This window comes from Triplophysa rosa, linkage group LG20 (assembly GCF_024868665.1).
Source record: "Triplophysa rosa linkage group LG20, Trosa_1v2, whole genome shotgun sequence".
NCBI lineage: Eukaryota > Metazoa > Chordata > Actinopteri > Cypriniformes > Nemacheilidae > Triplophysa > Triplophysa rosa.
In genome coordinates this window covers 14,253,944-14,276,435 of record NC_079909.1, presented here as the reverse complement: position 1 = coordinate 14,276,435, position 22,492 = coordinate 14,253,944, and the positions used below count along the sequence as shown (strand labels likewise).

At 36.6% G+C, this 22,492-nt stretch overlaps 1 protein-coding gene across 2 annotated transcripts; it reads left to right on the top strand.

Annotated features, from left to right (window-relative positions):
- The first annotated feature begins 397 nt into the window (after positions 1 to 397).
- On the top strand, positions 398 to 22,443 carry lactbl1b (lactamase, beta-like 1b). 2 transcript variants are annotated; one of them, XM_057361290.1, is made up of 9 exons: positions 398 to 610; positions 12,619 to 12,683; positions 13,691 to 13,738; positions 15,082 to 15,232; positions 16,003 to 16,109; positions 17,065 to 17,222; positions 18,799 to 19,046; positions 20,617 to 20,722; positions 20,949 to 22,443. In XM_057361290.1, the coding sequence occupies exons 1-9, from the start codon at positions 547 to 549 to the stop codon at positions 21,922 to 21,924; spliced, it is 1,923 nt and encodes a 640-aa protein (XP_057217273.1). In that variant the 5' UTR covers positions 398 to 546; the 3' UTR covers positions 21,925 to 22,443. The 2 variants fall into 2 exon arrangements, with proteins under 2 accessions (XP_057217273.1, XP_057217274.1); XM_057361291.1 differs by lacking the exons at positions 398 to 610; positions 12,619 to 12,683; positions 13,691 to 13,738 and adding an exon at positions 13,925 to 14,411.
- The last annotated feature ends 49 nt before the right edge of the window (positions 22,444 to 22,492 follow it).

The following is a 22,492-nucleotide window of genomic DNA, read 5'->3' as shown; positions in this document are numbered from 1 at the left end:
TATTGTCATTTGTAATGTCCATTATTTTCCGTCCACTACATTAGACTTTTAAATTACTTCAAGATGTCTGCTATCCTTAGATCACTCCTACTTTTGGGTTGTGCACTATAAAAACTTAGATTGACTTGTTTTAGTCATTCAGCTTTAGTCATTTGTTTATATTTATATTTTATGTTAATATTTTATAATAATGCTTATTATTATTTATAATTATCATTCTGCTTTTTTTTGTGATTGTATTGCATATGAAATGCACAGATGGATTTTTTAACACTGTTTGCAGATCATTTTTTAAACCAAAGGCTAAGCCAGAGTGATTTTTATTAAAACTGTGTCTCCAGATGAATTTTCATGGTTGCATGCCTGTGTGTATTGATGCAAATGTAGTAGGGAAAAAATTGCGAGTGCAAGAGTGCACATATGCATTTGGGAATATCCACGCTTCCACTACAGTGTGCATGATCGTGTGAGTGTATGTACAGTTCATAACATTAATATTTGCTTTAGGCATTGGCATAGTTCTGTGCAGAAGAGAAGCCTCCACTGATGTTGCCCTCCCGCTGGCCCTGTTCCAGACTGGATAATGGTGTGAGTCAGGGGTCACTAACTGGTGAGAACTGCCCTTTTGGACTCTTGGATGTAAGTCAGCTCTTGACGATTCTCTCAGGCTGTCTAGCTTCTCTTATCTGTGTGAAACGGCGCCTCTAGTGGTTATTCAGTGCAATAATCAGATTCAGGTTCTAGCTGCTTGCTCTGTTTAAAGCCACAATATGGAAGAATTTTGTTATGAAATATCCAAAAATCACCTGCACAGTGTGATATATTTCATGCAGTTGTGTACTTACATTATCCCAAATGTTCCCAAGAATGTGCAAATCCAGACAAATTCCTATTTAAAATAATGGCCCATCCCTTGTCTCCCTTGTATTTGTCGCATATCAGCGACTTAATATCTGGTGCTCCGCACTACCCTCAGTTTCCGGTTGTAAAAACTACGGCAACACACAAATGCAAAAGTGGTTATACAGCATCTGGGACGCAGCATCTGTTGTTCTGTTATTATGGATCACGATTACGCTTTGGCGAGGAAAGGAAACCCAAAAAAGTGTAAACGTAGGCCAAACGAGGCAAGCAGGCTTATGGACAAACGAAATAAAACAAGGATTAATATCCTTTTTAATATTAATAAAAGCGTTTTCTAAATGGAGAGAGCTTTGCGACCAACTTGGACTCGACACAGACTCCGCTCTCGCATGTGTTTTAATAAACAGGTAAGCACATTTTTTTTATTGTACACGAAATACTCATGCACAGAATACTATTATTACAAAAAACTATTATTTGAATAGTTATGAATGCAGTTACCCTATGAAATACAGTATATGTCGCACAAAAATATGTAGCCAATAACGTTACTTGTAAATGCTGTGGGTTCGTTCCAATTTACTTTTTAAACGACGACTGTATGACTGTTTTAAACACGTAAAACTGTGTAGCATTACGCTACCAAATCAATTGACAAAGTCCAATATCAGTCGTGGGCTAACGTGGCATTACATTGCACGTTTCTTGCAAGCTAATTCATTGCGATGACATAAAATAAAATTAATTCATTACCTTGTCCGTGAACATGATGGGCGATCTCCATACGCCTCTGGATGGTGAAAACGACATGTCACATGATTCCTTCGCCTTTTGTTGTTGTTTCGAAAGTGCGCCATCTAGCGGTCCAAATATTCCATATTGTGGCTTTAATCAATTAATCAAAATATTTACATGACAAATAATTAATAATTATCATAATTATTAATAATGTTATTAATTTACTGATACAAAGAGTGGGGTCAAAACAAATCATTATTCTTAACCTAAGATTTTGCACTATTTCCAGGTCACTAATAAAATGTGTTACCTTATTTTTAATCAACTGAAAAGCAATCATAAATGTTATTATTACAAGAATTGATAATAAAAACATTATAAATAAATTAAAATATTATAATTTTTTTTAGAATATTATTTTTACATTTAAATAATTACTTTATTTTTTACAACTGAGCAATTCCAGTGTTATGAATGTGACATTTTCAGTTAAAACTTGAAATATAAATTCTGTATTCTGAATGTATTTATTACCAATATATTGATCTGTTTACATTTTACGGAACTCTTGATGATAGTCCAGACTAGTGTTGTCAAAAATATCGATATTTCGATAAGTATCGATACTGAAGAATCTGAAACGGTTCCAATACCCATGTCCCACGTATCGATATCAACTGCGCGTTCCCGCTCTCTTTCTCTTTTCCGACAGTGAGTTAACACACACTGCACGTGAACGCATAACAACAGAGCCCCGCCTCCTCTCACAGACTTGACTCGTTTGCGGCGGTTAAATAGTGTTAATGTTAGAAAAGATGGCCAATCTCAGTAACACATCTGGCGTGGTGCACGCTCGTTACGCTTCCTGTGTTTACCATAGCAATCCATGTATGTGCGCTGATCAATAATTTTATCCACTCGTTTTATTCGCCCTGGTTATATGTTGTTTATGTTAGTACACAGTCCGCAAGAGTTCTCATGTTTAATGCACGCGTTTCTGTCTGTATGTGCGCTCATCAATGATTTCATCCACTCGTCTCGTTCGCTCCGGTTAATTTGATGTTTGAAATAATGCTGGTGCGGGTAAAGTCTCCGCAGCAGTTCTCGCGTGTGATACACGTTTGCACTCCAGTGTTTACCATAGCGCTCTGTGTGTGTGCGCTGTTCAATGATTCATCCACTCGTCTCATTCGCTCCGGTTAAAAGTTGTTAATGTTAGAAAGATGCGGAGTCTCTGCAACACTTCTTGCGTTTAAGTTTGCGTTTCTGTCTATATGTGCGCTGATCAATGATTACAGTATGGGCCTATGTGAATAAAAGCCAATTTAGCCAAATAAAAATGTAGGCTATTAACTAACATTAACGAACAATGAATGAGCAATACATTTGTTGAAGTATTTATTAATCTCTTTTAAATGTTAGTTAAAAAATACAACTATTTATGTAAGCTCCCCTGTTGAAAAATCCAGTATATGCTGGGTAAGGTATGTTTTGATCGATGCTGGTTTGATCTTAAACCAGCTACGGACCATCTTAAATCAGCATATGACCATCTTAAACCAGCACATGAACAGTTTAAACCAGCACAAATCAGCAAACCAGCATCAAAACATACCAAACCAGCATAGGCTGGTTTTTTCAACAGGGTCTGGTCCATTAATACTGACAAATACAACTTTGATTTTAAATAGTAAATGTATTTGTAAAATTAACATTAGATTAACAATTAATAAATAATGTAAAAATATATACCTCATTGTCTAGTCTTGTTCAATTTAACTTCAAATAAAATTTAAAAAGGCCTATATTGCTATTGCTTATTAGGGCCTTATTGCTATGGCAGTTTATTCCCCGTGGTATCGAAAATGGTATCGAATATCGATATTTTTTTAGGTATTGAATCGAAGTTAGAAATTCCAGTATCGTGACAACACTAGTCCAGACATCATAAAAACATCAGTCGATGCACAAATTTTCTATTTAAAAAAGAGAGAAAAATTCAGATGTTATGGATGTGACAAAAAAAGGTTTTTGAGAGTTGTGCCATGTTTTTGACATATTCAGTACTTTGTAGGATTTCTGTGAATTAAAATGTACAAACAAGAAAAAATAATACCCAACAAATGGAGAAATTGTGGCTCTTTTATTAAACTTCAAATAGTTTTACTATTTTAGTTATCTTTTGTCCATTTATGAGGAATATAGACCCTTATGGATGTGACAATTCACTTAACAGATTAAGGAAAACTTTGCTTTAAAAACAATTTCAACAATTTGAACTTCCCAATAAATTAAAAATATAATTGGAAAAATGCAAAAGTGATTTATATAAATTATGTTTCTGATTCTGTGAAAGGTGTTAAACCAACTGCCCGCATTTACGATGTCAGATATAAACAAAAAATAAATAATTTTTACATAGAATGTTTGTTCTCACATTTTGAAAGTGAGAAGATTTAACACCCAATAAACAATACATCCCAATGTGTCAATTGTCAGTATAAGGTCACTACGCCTTAGCCTTGCTTTATTTCAGTGTACTACATCGGGTGTATGAAAGGGCTAAATAACACTGTCGGTAAAATCTGCAAATGGATCTCCACAACCATCAGCAGCAAAATAAGCATGAAGCCTGAAGAGGCACTCACAACAGATGGAGTTTCCACCCCTTTTGTGTGCCATACCAACAGTACTATGGAAGCTGCACAAAAACACGCACACACAAACTCACATTCACAATGTGATGTCGGGATAGTTTGGTGCATGTTGTCTGACCTAGCTCTGTCGGCTCCCACAGGGCAGATTGTGTCAAAATGCCACTTTTCTGGCGGAGGGCTGAAAATAGTTCGGAGGTCAAGGCGGCGGAATAAAACGGGAGGCGCGGGCAATCAGCGAGAGGGACGTTGAAAAGCAAAGGTGGTCTGTTCGGTTTGCCCCAAGAGGGCAAAGCGAGATGCAGAGGCCCTCTTCATTCCACCTCATTATTGTAGAGTCTGTGGCAGCAAACACTGCGGGCGACAGACCCGCCATTCACTACAGCCCACTGGGGCATGAGGCAGGGGGCCAACATGGTTGAAAACATTGTGTAGTATTGAGAGACAAGTGGCAATGGTGTCTTGAGTGTTTTCCTCGGCTTCAGTAGGTTTAAAAGGGATTACGTCTCATGTTTAGGCGTTCTCATACAAAACTGAAAAAATGTGGGCATAAAACTCCAATTTAAACATGACCGCAAAGATGTAATAAGTAAATATACATTTAAATAACTCAAATCTACTCAACAGAATTTCCTTAAGAATGCACTGATAAAAAAACATAGTTTTTTAGTTCAAGTCTGTTTACAGATCTTCTTTAAAATATTCACATAGGTATCTCAATACTTTGGCATACTATAGCAAAATTTCCTCTATACCGAGCGCTTCAAAATGAAGACGTTTTATCCGCTTGTTATCGCCCCAAGGATTCATCTTGATTGCAAATATTTGATCTGAGATGGAAAACCCTGTGGGATCCGTGTGGATGACGGCAGACGACGACTGCGGCCAACTCTTGGCACATAAATGGCAAATACAACATTTGGAACACGGCTGTAAGGCAAAGCAAAGAAGCGCGTTCTGTTTTTATCCCAATGCCAACTTCTTCTGGACGAAGGGGGAAAATGTCAAGCATGCATTTTGTTGACTGGAGCACCGACGTTGGTGAAAAGCCACATGGTGCTTATTTGAGAAGAGGCTGACTGTGCGTGCATTCTCTGGCGGATAGGTCATCATAATGGAAGTTTGAACCATAGATCAACCTGGAATGTTCTCCAAAAACACCCTGAAATAAATACTATGAGACGTTCTGCGATGACCTGAATGACTGAGGGAGAGAGGTTTCCAATGCTTATTTCATCCAGACGTAAACCGTCCACACTGAAATGACAAACTGAATTTCTGTCCTACTCATTGTGATCACTTGCTTTCTAGAGTGAACGGTGAAAATAAACATGATCTGCAAACTGTCACTGTATATATTGTTAAAATATAGTGTAATAAAAATGAAAATTCTGGCATCGTAAAATCGAATGGGGGAGGAGGTTGGTGAGCTCCAAAAAATGGCTAAAAGGCAATAAAAAATGATCATAAAAGTACTCCATATCAGCCGAAGTCTAATGCTTTTGTAAAAGCCAACAGCTTTAGATTCATTTTTATGAAACACACAAGTAAACTTGAATACCTGCACTGTACGTCACTTTAGAAAAAACTGTCTGCAAATGCAGAAATGTAAATTACTTTAAAGTCTTTTTTTATTTCCTGGATACTCAATTTTGGAGATGTGACCTGCTTGAGGATTCATTCCATATTTTTATACTTTTGCCTTTTTCAAATATTTTCAGGGATGGTACAAAACCTCAGCAGCACACAGTTAGAGAACAAACAAGTAATTATAGGAACAGCAAAAATAGAGTTACTTGTGTCAAAGCAAGCACAGAATGGCCTCCAGAGGGCAGCATGCCACCAAGTTTTCCCTTCCAAAATCTCCATGTATGACAATATCTAAAGTCCATTCGCCATCTGTTGGCGGAAAATTGTATAGTAATTTTTTTAACTGCCCGTCATCTGCATCATGGCCTGATACACATTCAAAATGCATTTATTAAAGGGATGGTTCACCCAGAAATGAAAATGTACATTTGAAACCTGTATGACTTTCTTCTGCAGAACACAAAAGAAGATATTCTGAAGAATGTTGGTAACCGGTGGTACCCATTCCCTTCTATTGTATGAACACAAAACCAATGCATGTGAATGAGTAGGGCAGTTGTTCCGTTACCAACATTCTTCAAAATATATTATTTTGTGTTCTACAAAAGAAAGAAAGTATACAGGTTTAAAAGGATAAGAGGGTGAGTAAATTTAATTTTAATTTTGGGTGAAACCAATAAATTAGTGCCTTTCAATAAATAGTTATTGTTACACTATAGTAAAATACTATCTGGACCTGTTAAAATCAGGATGCTCCAATGACCATGTCATGATATGCATGAAACAGAACCCAAATGCAGGCAGCTCTCAACAAAAAAAAAACATTTTATTTGACATCGAGGACAAAACATAACTCAAAATCCCTCAAGGCGGAAAACAAGAACAAGATGACAAAAAACTAACTAAACTTGACTTCAATAAAACTTAACTTAGGTAGACCGGGGTAACAGAGACAGGGTACAGACAGAGACGAGGTATAGAGAAATGATCCAGCACAGGAAAGCAAACACAAAGGCATTAAATAGACTTGTTTTTTACATAATTAGTCTCATTAAAGGTTCGATTTCTGCCTAATTTATTCCAGTCAATAAGGATTCTTCACTTCATGCTGTAAAGACCAATAGAAACCCAAATTAATCAAATAAACATCATAATTCACTGACATAGCAACACATGTGTTATTTAGTTTTAAATCTGTCTCATCTGTCTTGTCTCTCCTATTTAATTGCAAATGGGAATAGCAGATAGACATTTCAGCTTCTAAATGAACTGTTCTCAAATCATAGGTTATATCTCAATATTTTGGGACAAAGAGCCCAGCTGACCATCTCTGTGTGATTATTTTGTAAGAATGATTGCTATTCTACAGCCCACACACAAGTGTGCAGTATTCATTAAGATCTGCTTTCGAGTCTGTCCACCTGTAAAATGAAGTGGGAGATGAAAACGTCCAAAGCAAACGGCAGATGTTCAAATCATCAACATGACTCTGTTATTTATTTCAGCAGTGCATCATAGCAAGACTATTAAATCAATGAGAACAATTATGGGAATGCACTCATTCACCTGACTTGTGATTGAATGGAATAATTATGAGCGATGCAGACAAATTCTGTGACAGTTTGGATAATACCCACGGTTAATACCTTGATACCTGTACAATCTTCTTATATGTAATCCTATGAAATGAAAATTAGTTTTAAATTGCCTCTAAATCAAACTATACATCAAAACCACTTTATGTTAGGGATGCACGATAAATTATCGTCCATATCGGTATCGGCCGATAAAAGGTCATTTTGAGTGTTATCGGTATCGGCCGATAATAAAATTTAGGCCGATAAATTATGAATCATTTTCTCTGGTTAAACCACTTCAACTGCACAACTCACAGTTAAAACCCAGTACAATACTGTCGTTCTGTCATGATCATTCACTAACTTATAAGCAAAACATTGTTAATGTAGGTACAGTATGTAGATATTTATGAATGTATAAATTATAGGAACAAACGCATATTTCTTTAAAGCCTGCTGTCTGAATGCTTTCTGTCTTGACACATGTTAGACATGTGGCTATTAAAAACATTTTTACTGGGTTGCTCTGGAAGAACATGTATAATTTGTTTATGAAATAAACATATCAGAAAAGTTTAAAAGTTAAAGAATCTTTAATTACTGTAAAGTAGGCTTGGTACGTGATTTTCTGGGAAAAAGAGAACTAATGGTTACCTTGTTTTCTGCAGTGAATGTTTTCAAATAAAAGCAGCTGTCCACTTTTTGCCTTTTGTTTCAGTCTCAGATGATGTAATATTAATATTTAGATACTGTATATCGGCCAATATATCGATTATCAGCTTCCAGTGTTAAATAATTATAATTATCGTTATCGGCCAAAATTTACATATCGGTGCATCCCTACTTTATGTGTTTTGAGATACATAGATACATTTTTACTAACACAATTTTCAGCTCTCCTACCACATCAAACACTCTTCAAAAACACCTTAGACAGACTGAACAGAAAGCTTGTGCTGTTATTTGCCTTCAGGTTAGTTGTGACCAGTGACACTTGTGGCTCTGAATAATATTAGCTCATCTCCAGATGTCACTGGCCTACAATCAAAATGACACACTTGGGATGCAATCAGGTACATGCATTTTAACTTCAACTACTGAAACAGTAACTGCTGAACAGTTAAAACAACATTTTATGTGTTGTACCTGCAGAGGTACAAAAAGGAACCCTAAGGGTGACAGCTATTTTACCTTAAAAGGTACAGCTTTGTACTTTATTCACAATTACCCCAACATTTATTTGGACACTTAATGGTCAATGTGTAATTTTTTGGAAGATCTATTGACAGAAATGCAATATAATATACATAACTATGTCTTCAGAGGTGTAAAATTTATGTTTTTATTACCTTACAATGAGCTATTTCTATCAACATACAGCACCCCTTACATGGAATTCACCATGTTGTTTCTACAGTAATCCTAAACGGACAAACTGCACGGAGCAGTTTTGTAAATATGTCCTCCGGCAAAGAAGCGAAAACGTGACAACATCTTACACTGTGTCTACACCGGACACGCCGCGGTGCGACGCAACACACGGCTTGTTCTAATGGGATTGTCGCGCCGCATAGTGTGGACAAATTTCAAATTATAATGAGTTCTAATGCGTTCTATTGTCTTTTGTCGCATCGCGTTAGTTCTGTGTCAGCCACTGTAGTGCTTTGAAAGGGAAGGGGTGGAGTGAGTAGGATTACTGTTGCAATTCGCAACCTCGCCACTAGATGCCGACAAATTTCATTCACTTGACCTTTAAAACAAGCTTTTGAAAGTTATAAAAAAAATCTTTTAGGAGTGTCTTGTCTTGTGTGTCCAAATACATTTGAAGGTCACTGTATATTTGATCTCAAAACAAATGTCCTGTTAGACCAGCTGAGTACCATCCTACAACTGCCTTCTTAATTGTAAGTGTGTGTAAATGTTTTTAAAACATTGCAATGAAAACTTGTAAATCCAGTGGCAGGTTTTAGACAGGCCAGAAGAGTGACAAGGAAAAATATATGCAATGCAATAAAACAACCACTATGTTTTTCACATATGCATAAATCATAGTTACTCAGACAAACAATGACCTCACACTACAACTCAATCATTGCACACAGCCCATTCTCCAATGATGGCAGATGTTGCAGATGGCAGATAATCCAGAAACTTGGGTCTGATACAAGCAGGATTTAGCCATGCCCATGGTACCAACATCTGTCGTGACTTCACATAAAGCCAGTTGAACAGGAGAAAGTGTGTGGAGCATGAAAACGCTTCCATTGTTTTTAAGAAAAGCGTTCCGAAATCTCACCTAAAGGTAAGGCTTTTGCTGATGTTTGATTAATGCATGCAATTGCTATGGAGGAAAATGTTACTAAGGATATTAAAGTAAAAAAAACCTTTGTAAACAATAAACTGGTTTAATAAACCATTCCAGGACTTCTTTTTTGGTAATGCATATTCAAGTCATTTCAAAGGATTTACTTTTCAATTTTTGCATTCATTTTTAAATAAATCGTTTTTTAAGTCGCTGGTTTTTACATTACAAAAGAAAAGTTTGCTCATAAAACATATATTTTACATGTCATATATTATAAAAGATTTCTTAATATGTGGGCCATGTACTGTATGAGGTGTCTGGTGTGTGAACCTTGCAGATGGATTCTTTTATAAGCCACTGCTTTATATATTGTTGCAGTGTTAAGACAATAACCTGAACTGGCCAAGGACAGCAATATTTGCTGTTTTATGAAAAAATTAAAAGCAGGTTTTATATTTCACATAAACTGGTTTTATCTGAATCATGATTTACCACTCATATAGAGATTTACAGTAGATAATCTCATTTAACTTCAAAGAAACAGAGAACAGGAAAAGTCTATCACATTATCGCATAGACTATGCTTTGGATAGACAGTTATGCATTGCATTATTATAGACCACTTCATATGATGTAAACAACGCTGGTTTAATGCTGGGCCAGAAGAACTTCCTGTTTCACTACACTACACTAACATTTGAACAAATTACAAGTAACAGAATATTTATAAGCGATTGAAAAAATATCTTTAAGATTTAATTCAATAATAAATAAATAGATAAAAACTGAAACCAGAATCGGACCAATGTTTTCATCTGATGAAGAGGTCTATATAAACAATTCAAAATGAATTCAAAGTTTTTGTGTATTGTGTATTGTATTATCCAAAATGAAAACTGTGAAAGCAGATGCATTTCACTTTCCAGTGCAGTATTTATTAGCATATCATTATCTGGTTCAAGAATTGTCTATTTTAAGACATATTAGTCTGTAGGGGGCGCTCAATCTCTTAATGAATTCACAAAATCATGCATGTAATGGAGATAAAATTAGATCTTTCCTATTATGAATTTTGTCCAGTCTTGGGGGTCTTGTGGGTCATATTAAATTTGTCCTCTCTCATAAATGTTCATAATTCCCAAGCACTAGGGACAAAGCATCTCGAGAGATACAATAATAAACTTAATATCTCAGTCTAATATAGCACAAGCCAATTTACTATTATTGATTCATGAAACCATAAATTCTGTGTATTTAAATGCCATTAAAACATCAGTTAATTCTAATTGATAGAATACCTAAATTTAAAAATAATTTTGAAAATGTCTCCATTGTGTCCATTGCCATTACTGTAAAATGTTAAGTACTGCTTTCCAATCTTTTGTTGCATCCTGTTAAAAAAACATGATTTTATTCTAGACTAAACCCTATACTCACAGGACACTGACTCATCCGCAAAACAACACCTTTGGTTTAGTTTTCAACCTGCAAATATTTGTGAAAAAACAACATGCTGGACATGTTTAGCCCTTAGGGAACCTACTTGTCATACTGTTTGACATTTTGAGGATTAATAGTCGAGAGCTGCATATAATTTTCAGGGTTGGAACGCTTATCAAATCTATTTGGTATTGTTCCCAGAGCTCAGTTGACTGAGAAATGGTGAAAGGCCTAAGAATGTCATTTATTTACCTTAAGGGTAAAAGTACATGCGGGACTGCTCCAGCATCAATTGACTTTATAATAGAGTGAAAACCCACAGAAATGCATGAAAGGGCAAAACAATAATTTATTCACAGGTGGCAGCTACAGATAACAGGAAGAATGGTGAAAGACTTTAGAATGAGCAACAAGTATATAAATAACGTGATCTATAAGATGGTGCATAATTCATTGTTACACGATACTGTCAGTACACAAGTAAGGGATAATCCATGCTAGCATTAAACGGTTTTAATGCACACTTTACAGCCAATCAGAATCAAGCATTCAGACAGACCTTGGTATAAAGACAAATTAATAATTGATTTAGTTTCGTTTACAAATTCCCAATGGGGTATACGCACACAGAGCGATGACGTCCTTCCGCTAAAATCTCTGCCAGCTCTGTTACATCCGGCGCCATAGGGAACAAGGCGTTTTCATGGGTTTCCGATCAACAAGGTGAGTCTAATTATTCAAACACTTCGCCATACGTCGATAACCAAAAAGGAGGAACACTTCAGGCTATCCGTTTGAAAGTACATAAACAAATATGAAAAAAAGCTAAGTTAGATTTTGCACTTACTAGATGGATGATCACAGAGACACTTAACAATGCTCACCCGTAGTGCTGTCGGTTCGCCGAAATTTGAACGTTTTCTTACTAAACACATTGTTATCACACTTGGTGAAAAAACCCCTTAGTGCTATGAGAGCGGAAGTGACCTAGCTGGCAGCGAATTTGGCGGAAGTACGTCATCGTCCCGCGTGCATATACCTTATTTTGTTTATGGTCTATGTTAAAGGATTAGTTCACCACTGACTTTGTAAGTGACTTACAGTGCATTTACATTGGGTCAATATGTGTTCAATGGGAATCGAAGCCATCACCTTTTGGCATTACTAATGCAATGCTCTAATAGTTGAGCTGTTAACGTATAAGTGCATAATGTAATAGCAATTTGTATAATGTCCAATTTTAAATCTGATTTTTTGTAAAAAAATAAACATTCTGAATCATGCTGAACTCATCAATACTTGCTGGATCTTTTTCAATTATTAAATGCCCAAGAGAAACTTGAGGAAAATTAAAGATATTCTTATGTTTTTAGTATTTTTTAATAAAAATATGTTTTTTTGACAGAGCAATAATTTGTCTAAATGTGTTTGGCTTTGTTTTTGATCACAGAAATGGGGGGGATGGGGAGCAAGGTTGTCCTGAGGGAGACCTCTGTGGATGAAGTCCAGCCTCAGGTAAGAAACATACAGTCTTGTGCCATTTTTAATATCGAAATGCAAAAACATAATTTACCAATCTCTAAAAGACTGTTTGAACTACTGGGATATATTGTCTTTTGTTGAATTACTGGAAGCTTCCTAAGCTATCACAGATCCTTTCTGACACGCATTATTTAGTTCATGACCATCTGTGCTTATCATGAAAGCCAAGCACCACACGCGCGCCTACTTGCACACACACTCGAGCTCAATGTAACATACTTTGTATTTTGTTGCCATTTCATCAGTCCTCTCATGGTGCATTAAACTTACCAGCTGTGGTGCCGCGAGGCTCAGCAGGTAAACAAGTAAGACCGAGGAAGATCGAGTTTCACACTTTCTCCCTCATCTTTTCCATTAGGCCGTATAACATGCATTAGAATGATGAAAATAACAAAACTGTTCTGCGCTGTGTCACCCGACACGGATCAGTCCAGAGTATGAAACAACAGCAAAATATTTGACTACTCCACAGTCACACGTAAATTAAGTATAGCTGTTTTCAGTCCATTTAAAGAGGATGTAGTCAATTCGTTAGATGTGTTTGACTTGAAGCTGCGCTGCGAGGACCGATCGGCGCATGACATCATAGTACCGCGAGTCTGCTCTCGCGTTACTTTAATGTGAACCCGAGCGTTGTGATTTTCATTCTGATTTGCAAATACACTTCCCCTTCCCCATCCATTTATTTTACTTCAGGAATGTTTAACCGTGGTCTGCCTCTTCCAGCAAGACAATTTCCCTTAGATATGTATTATTCGTTCTTACATGTTGATCAAACAGCTCTGCTCCTTTTCTATTTGAATGTTGTTCAACAATCTTTGAAGCTTTGTTTCGCAACACTTACGTTTCATGTAGCATTCATCAGCTGTGAATTGTTTTGGATAAAAGTGTGTGCTAAATTAATAAGTCAAAATGTAAATGTGACTCTGGAGTAATGTGAGACACCTAGATCATTCCGATATTTTCATGTGCGTTTTCAGGTGTCAGAGAAAATGTCTGTGGATTCGTCACACTCCAATAATCTCACAGTTGAGTATTTATTTTTATCCTGCTCTCGGTGTTCCTCCTAATCCAAAGGTTTATCTCCACCCACAGGCCAAATTGGTCCAATCGCAGGCTTCTATACGATTCACATGTTCTATCCACAAGTGGGAGGGGTGAAATGGTCAAGACCAAATTTAGCACTCGTTAATGGCCTGAAAAGATTTGTTTTAGAGTGTCTGGCAAAAATTGTGTGGTTTATCTGCCTGTGGCGTTGTACTGTTAATTGTTTAGAATAAAAGAATATTTCAAATATTATCACAGCATTTGAAGTTGGATTCACCCTAGGCCCTAGGCGTTACCTAAAGCAGGGAATGCCACTCTAGTTGGAAGCAGGAAACAAGTCAAGTGAACTGATTTGCAGGGATTAACATAAAGAACCGCTCTGGTTTGATGGATTTTAAAAGGGTAAATCTAGGGATTATGATGTCAGATCAGACGCTGGGGTGGGGGGAAATTGAATTGTCAAAGGGAATCTGGTGGCCAGGATTATGCCACAGTGGAGATTGCCGGAGTCAGGTGTTTGTGTTCCCAGTGGTGACCATGTTGTGGTGACAGTTATGGAGTAGGACTCACCGGAACGGCTCTATATAATATAGATTCACTGCATAAGGCTTCTTGAGTAATGGGATTTCAAGTGCAAATGGATATTTACTTGCAGTGAGTGCCCTGATATATATTTCGTTATTTAGTCTTGTTGTTGAGAAGTTTGATCAGCTGCTTGCAGCAGGTTTTACGTCACAATTTGTTCTCCTTGGCTACACCATTGATCGAATTCGCTTGTTTGGCTTGTTTTATATTGTCATTTTGTAGGTGTTTTATTAGATGAGGAATACAAGGCCTCTAGAATTGTGCAGAATTTTGATTAATTGCACTGACAAAACGCATCTCCTTTCATTTACAAAGGTTTTGCAGCATCAACAAAAGCTAAAACAATGACAACGAGCTTTAAATTTTAATGGATTATTTTAAAAATAATCCGGCTCGTTCTTTGTTATAGGACATTTAGACGGTTTCATCTGATGCACATGCTGGCCTGAAGTTTACTTCCGGTCTGTGTTTGTTCGGTTATAATATAACAATTTATTTTCGATTTAATTGATATTAATATTAATTGATATTAATATTTTATTGTGTATTAAATTAAGTTAAAACTACTCAACAGTTATTGATTCTTTGCGGAGGTCTACCAGACGTTACGTTTTGGCCACTTAATGTTTATGTTGCTGCTGCTGAGACTGTCTATTGTTTAGACAATGTATATGTTTAACTTAATTGCAATTGCACATCACACAAAAACATACAACTAATATGTATTTGTTGGTAACAGCCTAGCCCGGCACTTGCCATAGATGGACTGACCAAAACTAGCAAGATGAAGGTGAAGTGGACTCAACTGGGCTTGATCTTTTTCTTGCTGTTATCTGTCATTATGACTTCTTGCTTCATCTGGCAGTACCAACTGCCCAAACTAGAGCCAGGTATGTAACAAAAGTAGATTTTTAATACAACACACTTTTACTGTCTGTGCAATAATGCTTAACTTTTGCTCACTTTGGTATTGCTTAAGTGGGGTAACTTAACAGAACCTCAGAGGTTAGTAGACCCCTGGTTGAAATCTGTAATGTCAAAGCAGCACATGTTTTATTTACAGTTTTATTAATAAATACAGTTTTATTAATTAACATTTTTAGATTTAACAATTTCAGAAGAATATAAACAACTGTCACAATACTTACCTGTTGTGGTGTGAGAGGTGCATGTGTGAAAGGTTACACAGGGTGTGATTTATCAATCCTAATAACCACTTTCTGTAGTATGCTAAAAATGTCAGACCACCTTTGTTTTCTTTTTTATACAGCACAAAAACTAATCTGCACTGCACACATATGTCTCATTTATGTTCACGTAGGTTTCTAATAATTTAGCTTTACTATTCCCATTCAGGTGCTAACAACAGTTTTGTGATCTGGAAGTAACGCAGGGTTACAGAAAAACAAATGAAGCGATGTAGTTGACAAATACACAGTACATGTGTGCTATGGTGTGACAGCAAAAATTACGAAAAGAATATGTTAATAATATATCGTTTTATATGATTAATGTTTATATCTATAATATAAAAAAGCATAAGAGAGATTTATCTTCATTGTTTAGAATGTTGGTGTTTCTTGGTGTCTGCTGGATCAATGCAAATCAGTCTTTACATAATTTCACTCTTTGCATGTGTGCATTTATGTTCAATCTTTAGATGGAAATCTTGATGGAAATTCCAGATCTGAACGAATGTGCCCTCGCTTTCCCGAGCCCACCACTCTGGAACACCCCATTCCTACTTTGAAAGAAGCACTTGAAAAGGTAAGCATGTGAAGATTGAAAACCAAACTTGCCCTTCTTGCAAGGTTTGCGCCCATGAATTTTAAACGTTCCCTTCACACCTCAAATTCCATTAAAGCAAAAAGTGCAAAGTGCACCAGCTCATAATAAAGATGCTCATCACATTGGCAATCTGGACATTTGGCCATTACTCGTGTGAAACAGCTTCATTAATTTTAAAAGCTGCAGTAATAATGATTTGCTATATTTGGAGGCAGTCATGACAGTGGTACATTGAAAATCTGTTGTTTAAAGAGGTCATATGACAGAGCTAAAACGAATATTATCGTTTGTTTTAGATGTAATGCAATGTGTATACACGATTTAAGGTGTAATTTCTGTATTTTCCACATACCGTGCATGTTTGTATCTCCTCTTTGCAATTGGATGTTCCAATTGCTTTGGAACATCAGGTTCCAAAGCAATTGTAAAATAAGTTTGGAAATAAGTTTCTCTACATATTCAGCTGGGTTATAGTGATAGGTCACCCAAAAATGAGAATTCTGTCATCATTTACTTACCCTCTTTTCATTTCAAACCTGTATGAATTTCTTTCTTCCGCAGAATACAAAATAAGATATTTTGAAGAATGTTGTTAACTGGCACCCATTCACTTGCATTGGTTTTGTGTCAATACAATGCAGTAGAAGTGAACGGGTGCCGGCGCTGTTCGGTTGCCAGCTTTCTTCAAAATATCTACTTTTGTGTTCTACGGAAGAAAGTGAGTCATACAGGTACCGTCATAAAACAGTGTGAGTAAATGATGACAGAATTTTCGATTTTGGGTGAACTATTCCTTTAAGAAGAAAACACTAATTTTGTAATATTAAAATCTTTGAATACTTAAAAAAATGTTATTAAACGATTCAATGGATTCGATTATTTGCATCATTTCGCCTGTGTGATTTATAATACTAATATCATATTAATCTTTTAGGTTGACTTTATGTTGCGCAACAGCATCAACCCTATCAGCCTGCCCGCGTTGTCTGCTATTGTAATTTATAATGACACAGTACTGTGGACTGGAAACTTTGGAAAGAGAAATGGGAGTGATCTAAACTCTCCACCACCAAATGAGTACACCATCTACAGGTAGGCCAACCCATTTATCCATGTTGTCTTGTTGCTTTAAAAACATAAAGTGAGACCCATATACCATCAAAAGCGTTTGAAACTTATTCACAAGTAAAAAACGCATTTGTAAATACAATTTGCGATTCGTTTTTAAAATTTTCTGCAAAATTCTTCCATACCTTTTTGTGTGAGTGTGAAATTTGTGTATTTGGTTTCAACGACAGAGGTACACAGATCCCCTTCACATTTGATAGTGTCTGTCACAGACAAAGAACATTATCATAATTGCCAATTTAGTGTCTGTGTGTAATTTGTAGCATGTGGTTGATTTGGTACTGATGCTGTCAACTCCTAAGAGCCATGCAGCTCTTTTTCACTGAAGAAGCACACAGCTCCACATTTGTCCATTTAATCAGTTCAAATCCACTTCTAATTCGAGCTCTCATTTCAAGCACTGGCACTTAATGTTGTCTGAAACTGACATTTCAGAAAGAACAAAAGCAGCCTTATTTTATCCATTGCAATATACTTGTTGTTTCTAAGATTTTTGCATTTATTACTTTCAGTTTGTTGTGATATTGGTCTGTCTCATCTGAACTGCAGCTGTTCTCTTTTATTAACGGACAGGCATCCGTTTTCTTTTTGCATATACCTAAACTGAATGGCAAGGAATGTAAACTGGATTGGAAAATGTTGATTCTTTCTGTATGCCTGAAAAAAGGAATAATTCACCCAAAAATGAAATTTCTCTCACACTCACCCTTATGGCATCCCAGATGTATACAGTATGCCTTCCTTTCTTCGTTCAAACACAGTCTGTGTATGTATAGTAGTAATATTAGTATTTACTTCCATGTATAGGTTGAATCTCCAAAATTTTAAAATTCGTTTCTAAATTAATCTCAAATAAATTATATATCTCATTATCAATAAAATTGGATTTAGAAGGTTATTTGTAAAAGAAGCATTTCTGTTGCATCCTTTGCTTTCACATTTGAATTTGCCCTTTTATACAGAGATTAGATGTATTTTCCTTTCTGGTTTATAAAAAGCCCCAGGGACTCGAGGGCTGTGTTTACAGTAGCTGTGGTCAAAGACGATAACTAAAAGTAAAAGGGTTTGCCGTTTGTATTGTCTTGAATACAGATGATGGTTTTATTGGTCATAGGCACTAGTCTTTCTTTCTACAGAGTATTGTTGTTAATTGTAGTGAGCTGTTTTTCTCTTGCTCTTTTTAGGGATATTGCTGTATTTATAACCTGGTACACAACCCTGTCTCTGTTTTCAAGGGTCTTGAAGGCTCCAACTATTAGACTGGAATGTATTTATAAAGATTGTGTAATCCACCTTTGATGCATTACAGTAGGTGTTTTGATCTCTGTGTTCATATATAGATGATAAGTAAATGGGATTTATGATAGAACACTGTTAAGAACTGTCTCTCAAGGATGTCAATCAAAGTCTTTAAACAAGCTCACTATGATTTTGATTATTTCTCAAAATACAGAAAAATCTCATTTTAAGCACATTTAAATTTGTTATTAAATGTTGTTTTCTTAGACCTAATCATTTGAATCAACTGTGTTTGTTGCAGAATTGCTAGTCTATCCAAGCTGTTTCCCACTTTGATGCTATATCGATTATGGGAGGATGGTAAGGTGGGCTCTCTGGATGACCCACTCGAAAAATATGTGGACATATTCACCATTAAGAACCCCCTGGGCAAAAGCAAAGACTCCGAACTGAAATATGTCACTGATGGCCTTATCTTTCTGGACAGCGGTGAGGTTCAAATTCGATCGTCCTCCGTAACACTAAGAAGAATGGCCAGCCAGCTTTCTGGTACGTATCCAGCCTCTGCATTTTTCATATCCTTTGATTTTCTACTTTCTTTAGTAGTTGGTTGAAATCTTAACAAGAGAGCAATGTTGTGGTTGTGCACAACTACCGAGCATTATAAATAATAGTAGTTTTTGTTCGCAGCGTGTGCAATATTCAGACCGGCAGGTCATCGTGAGTGTTTCTTTGAACACTGTAGTAGGTCTGAATAGCCTCAATTGATGGCAAACAAAAGCTCAGAGTAAAAAAAGGACTTTGAAATATATTTCATATCTGTGATTACTGTTCTCACTGTGGCTGTATGGCAGCTGGTTGAGACAAATTAAGATCCATTCAATGCAGAAATTACAGTATAAAGTCTTAAACTCTGCAACCCCGTGGTGGGTTAAAGATTTCTGTTTGTATGCTGTTTACATTATGATTGTAGTTTTTATACATTTTTCTTTTATTCAGATGCCTATTAATTCTGATTTTCTATTTCTACACATGTACATTCTATACATAGCCTATATATTCTATTTAGATTCCAATTTTTATTCTATTATTCTCATTTTTAAATGTAAATATATTATAATTTATTATAATTGCTTTATATATATATATAGAGAGAGAGAGAGAGAGAGAGAGAGAGAGAGAGAGAGAGAGAGTATATACAGTATATTATAATTGCTCACTGTTATTTTGTATCTTAAAGGTCTAGTGTGTAATTTTTTTGAGAATCTATTGACAGAAATGCAGTATAATATACATATATCTTCAGTGGTAACCTTACATGATAGCTTAGAATGAGCTGTCATATCTACAAACACTGCGGGTCCGATTACATGGAATTCACCATGTTGTTTCTACAGTATCCCTAAGCAGACAAACTGCTCTACAGAGCGCGTTTTGCTTCTTCTGCAAAGAAGCGAAAACGTGACATCTTAGTTCTGTGTCAGCCACCGTAGTGCTTCGAAAGGGAGGGGTGGAGGAAGGCGTTGGTTGCAATTCGCAACCTCACCACTAGATGCCGCTAAATGCCATACACTGGACCTTTAATACCTCATTTTCTATTACTTGCACTGTCTAAGTATAGTTAACCAGACCTACACTTCACTGCAAGTTGTATCATGCATATGACTGTGTATGTGATAAATAAATATTGAATTGAATATTGTGTAATGAAGTTGTGGAGCACAAAAATAGACATATATGGTATCGAAAGCTAAGAACATCAGCCAGTCCCATAAATTTCGCCTTTATGCTACATGAAACGACTCTGAACACTTCAGAGTCACATAACATAGATTTTTTGTCAAATTGTTACAATTTTGAGCATTTGAGCATGAAACATTTTTGTCGATTTTCTATGTGGGTAGGTCACTCTTTAAAATCCGTGTAAAAAATACAAAATGTGCACCAGAGCTTTAGTGGTTAATGTAGAAATAAAAAAACAATGTATTTTTTATGCTTTGACACCTTGTTAACCGTTTCTTTTTGCATGTAAAAATGCAACTCTATTCTGCACTTACTCAAAGTCTGCGTTACATTGTGACACTGACACACATAATAAAGATCACCGTTTATCCTGCAGGTCTACCTCGAAGGCTTCGTGCAACTAACTTGTTATGGAAAGGAAAGACCCAAACTGCTGTCAGCCTCCTGCAAGATGATGTGCTTGTTGCAGATCCAGGAACTAAGTATGTTTTCTCCGCATTCCTTTAGGTGAAGTGTTTACCAATATTTGTTTCTGCCAGCAACTCTAAATGAACATCATTTGTGCTCATGTGAAAGGCAATTGTTTTGGAGAATGCCTTATGGACCATGATGATGATAATAACTTTCTGTTTCTGTCGTCTCTTAATAACAAGCCTTTGTGATTGAATGAAGCAGTAACTAACTTTTCTTTTCTTAATATTATCTTAGATGTCACTACAGCAATCTGGCCTTCTCTTTGCTGGCCCACATACTGGCTGAAAAAGTAGTAGGTGTAAACTACCAGCGATGGATCGCTGAGAACATTCTGGGCAGGCTGGGAATGGAGGACACTGGTTTTGACATCAACCCTGGTATCCAGAGTCAAATGGCCGTGGGGGTCTACTCCAGTGGTCAGACGGCACCTCTGTATGACCTGGGTTGGTACCGTCCATCGGGCCAAATGTATTCCACGGCTGCCGACATGGCTAAATTAGCCATGGTGTTGCTGGGAGCCTATCACCGAAAGCTGCTGGAACCCGACACTCTCAAAATCATGCTAACTCCTCTTTTCCGCTGCGATAAAGACTACTTCGCCAACCGGACCGGAACTCCATGGGAGGTAAACGAACAGCTGGGATATGAAGTGCTCCGCAAAGATGGAGATTTAGACGGATACTCCGCAACTTTCTCTTTGGTCCCTCGCCTCAAGCTAGGCTTGGTGGTGCTAATGGCGGGCACGAGGCCACAGAACCAAGACGTTGTGTCGAAGGCTTACTCGTATATAATTCCAGCCATGGAGAGAGCTTTCAGGGAAGCCAGGCGTATTTTGAATCCACCACCCAACCCCGCACCATACGTGGGCTTTTACACTTACGGCAACATTACTTTTTATGAGATTAAAGTAGGGACAGATGGCGTCTTGATCATGCAGCAGTTTGGACCTCAAATAGAAGATCTCATCCCCGAGCGTTATCGGACCATAAAATTGAATTACCTAGTGGACCGGGTTTTCAGAGTGGTGTTTGAGAAAGAATACCCCTGTGCGTTACGTCTCAACACAGCATCGGTCTCGCTTGAAGCTCAGGATGGGCAGCTTTTTAATTTCTACGTCTTTGACAAGAATGGGCTTTCTCCAGGATTTGATGCTCCGGGGCTTAACACGTATAATGTGGTTCGAATAGCCCGCAGACCCACATTCTCCTAAAGAAAGGCTTTAGAAAAACTGTGATTTAAAAACCTAGGGGTTTATATATATACTATATATATTGGCTAGATTGGATTAAATGATAACAGTCACCTCTGGTATTATTTTACTTATTTCTATGCTGGTTATCTATGTGAACATAACTTGTTTTGTACATGTACTGTATAAGTCCTTGTATATAAAAATGACCCATATTTTCATGTTCTCAAATACACTTATATGCAATTGTATTTAAGAATGTTTTTGTACAGTTGGCTTCACACGTTATTGTACATACAATGTTCTAGCATGATGAATGGTCCATGTGTCTTTTAAACTATGGTTTGTGTTATTTAAGTATGTGTTATTTTAGCCAATCATGGTCACCTGTTTTATTTTTGTGCCATGGCAATCGGATATTCGGACCTCCAAATGTAATTTATGCAAAATAAGCCTTGTAGATCCTGTTGTATGCAATTAAATAAATTGATGATGTAAATGAGCGCCCTAAAATGTATAATTGTTGATCATCAAAACTAATAAACTGAGTTTATTGAAAGATAAATCTAAGATGACATAAAACATTTGA